Source organism: Amblyomma americanum, chromosome 1 (genome assembly GCF_052857255.1).
Source record: "Amblyomma americanum isolate KBUSLIRL-KWMA chromosome 1, ASM5285725v1, whole genome shotgun sequence".
NCBI lineage: Eukaryota > Metazoa > Arthropoda > Arachnida > Ixodida > Ixodidae > Amblyomma > Amblyomma americanum.
Window position 1 is genome coordinate 541,343,006 of NC_135497.1, and position 2,039 is coordinate 541,345,044.

General features: G+C 48.3%; 1 protein-coding gene across 1 annotated transcript; it reads right to left on the minus strand.

Moving 5' to 3' along the window:
* Positions 1–226: 226 nt before the first annotated feature.
* On the minus strand, positions 227–613 carry LOC144129354 (uncharacterized). Its single transcript, XM_077663426.1, has one exon. The coding sequence runs from the start codon at positions 611–613 to the stop codon at positions 227–229; it is 387 nt and encodes a 128-aa protein (XP_077519552.1).
* Positions 614–2,039: the final 1,426 nt, after the last annotated feature.

Below are 2,039 nucleotides of genomic sequence, written 5' to 3' on the forward strand. Positions count from 1 at the left end.
ACTCTGTCATGGATCCATGCCCGCGTCCGGACTTCTGCGGATTCCTCCTGTGCTTCTGTACGAAGTTGGCAGCACCGTTGTCGTTGAAGCTCCTCTCTTGCATTGCCCGGACATTCGTTTCTGCGGCTTCCGCTGCTCGAGCAAACGCTTCTACCTCCACCAGGCTTAACTTCTGCTGCGACAACATGTGTTGTCGAGCTTGTTCATCACGGATTCCGCAGACAATCTAATCCCGCAGCATGCGGTCCAAAAACTTTTCGAAACTGCAGTCCTTTGCGAGATGTCTCAAGTCGGTGATGTAGTCCCGTACCTTTTCGCCTTCCGCTTGGTTCCGCATAAAGAATGCGTAGCTTGCTGCAATCTCATTGGCTTTTGGATCGAAGTGGTTGTCCAGGTGCTGTATGACGACTTCGTAGCTCAAGCTGTTCACCGATTCCGACTGGCACTGGCCTTGAAGCACGCGAACCACGTTGTCGCTCAGGGCCGACACCAGAAGCGCACGCTTTTTTCCCGGATCTGTGAAGCCGTGGCCCTCAAAAAAGGCCTCCAAACGAACACGATAACTGCTCCAGCTACCTGTCGTATCGTCGAACTCGGGTGGCCTGGCTGTCATTGTGCAGCTATCCCGTCCTCGTCGCCAGTGAAGTAACGGAACGTAGCCGGTGGGTAGTGGCAGAACAAAGAACTTTTATTGCTGGGTGTTGCTGGGTTATAAAGACCGCAAAGGTCACATGACACATGACTGGCATGATACGCGGCACGTGTGAAACAGTCTTGGCTCAAGCTATGCATCAGCCTGCGTGCTTGTTAACTTATCACGCGTACTTGATAATACTACAGTTTACGACCTCCGCGTATATGTCAGTAGCTTGTAATAGGGCAACTTGAGCACACCAGTCTATAACCATTTCAAGCGCAGACCATCAAGGGTGTATATATATATACGCTGAAAACCTCGGCGATCTGGAATAAAAGGCTACACGGTAGGTCGTTAATAGAGGCCACATACGCGCCCGGTAGGGGCAGTTAAGACCAGAGGTGGACGTTTGACCTGAAAAATAGCGACCTCACTTCAACTTCACAAAAAAATTGCCGACCTCACTCAATGTCAACCTCATTGGTGGAGGTTGAGGTCGTCTGAGACGCCCTTACCCCCAAGCAGCACAGGTCATCGGCCCAATATTGCAACAGGATGGTCCCATCCTGGTCCTTTGTAGGGCCAGCTTTGCCAATACAGTTCCAATGTTGGGCCAAATAATTTTGCTGCTTGGGACCTCACTTTTCCAGCGGCCACAGGCGACCTCACTCAGCCTCGAATTTTCGAGCAGCTGACCTAAACCTCAAATTTTGAGGTCAAGCAGCTCCCCTCAACCTCAAATTTTGAGGTTGAGGGGAGCTGCTTGACCTCCGAAAACAAAAAAAAAACGACTAAGATGTTTTCAGCTAATACAATCCTGAGAATCCTGTGAGATAAGAAAGCTAAAATAAGGAGGGTACCATTGCAATGACTAGCTATATTATACAATGGCAGCACTAAGCGATCTGTAATTATTTAATAACATGTGTATAGACACTACTACTGAAGTGCATTCAGTAGGAGAAGCTTTTAATCTGGATGAGCCTGCGGACAGGGGTTTGCCTTACGCGATTAGCACCACTAGGTAGGAGGGTACGTTTTTCAATAACTTTGCTTCACTAACTGTTTTTAAATTGGACAGTCTAAATTTCGGCAACCTGCTTCACCTACACTTGTTTTCATCGCAAATCTCTCGCTCAATCACGCACGAATCGGCAATCGACAAGCACGGTCATTATACACCATCTACCAGAAATTCCGAAAGGGGGGGGGGGTGTATTCACGATACTCTTCTAAGACTTGAGAATAGTTAGCGATTGTAACGAAACTTGTCACCGATGTACTTTACAATGAGACGGCTACGCAGGTGCATATTATCAGTATATTTCGATTTTCTAGCTCTATCCGGCATAGCGAGAGGAATCTGCGCAGATGCAAATTTTGCCGGCCAGCAATTGCTCTT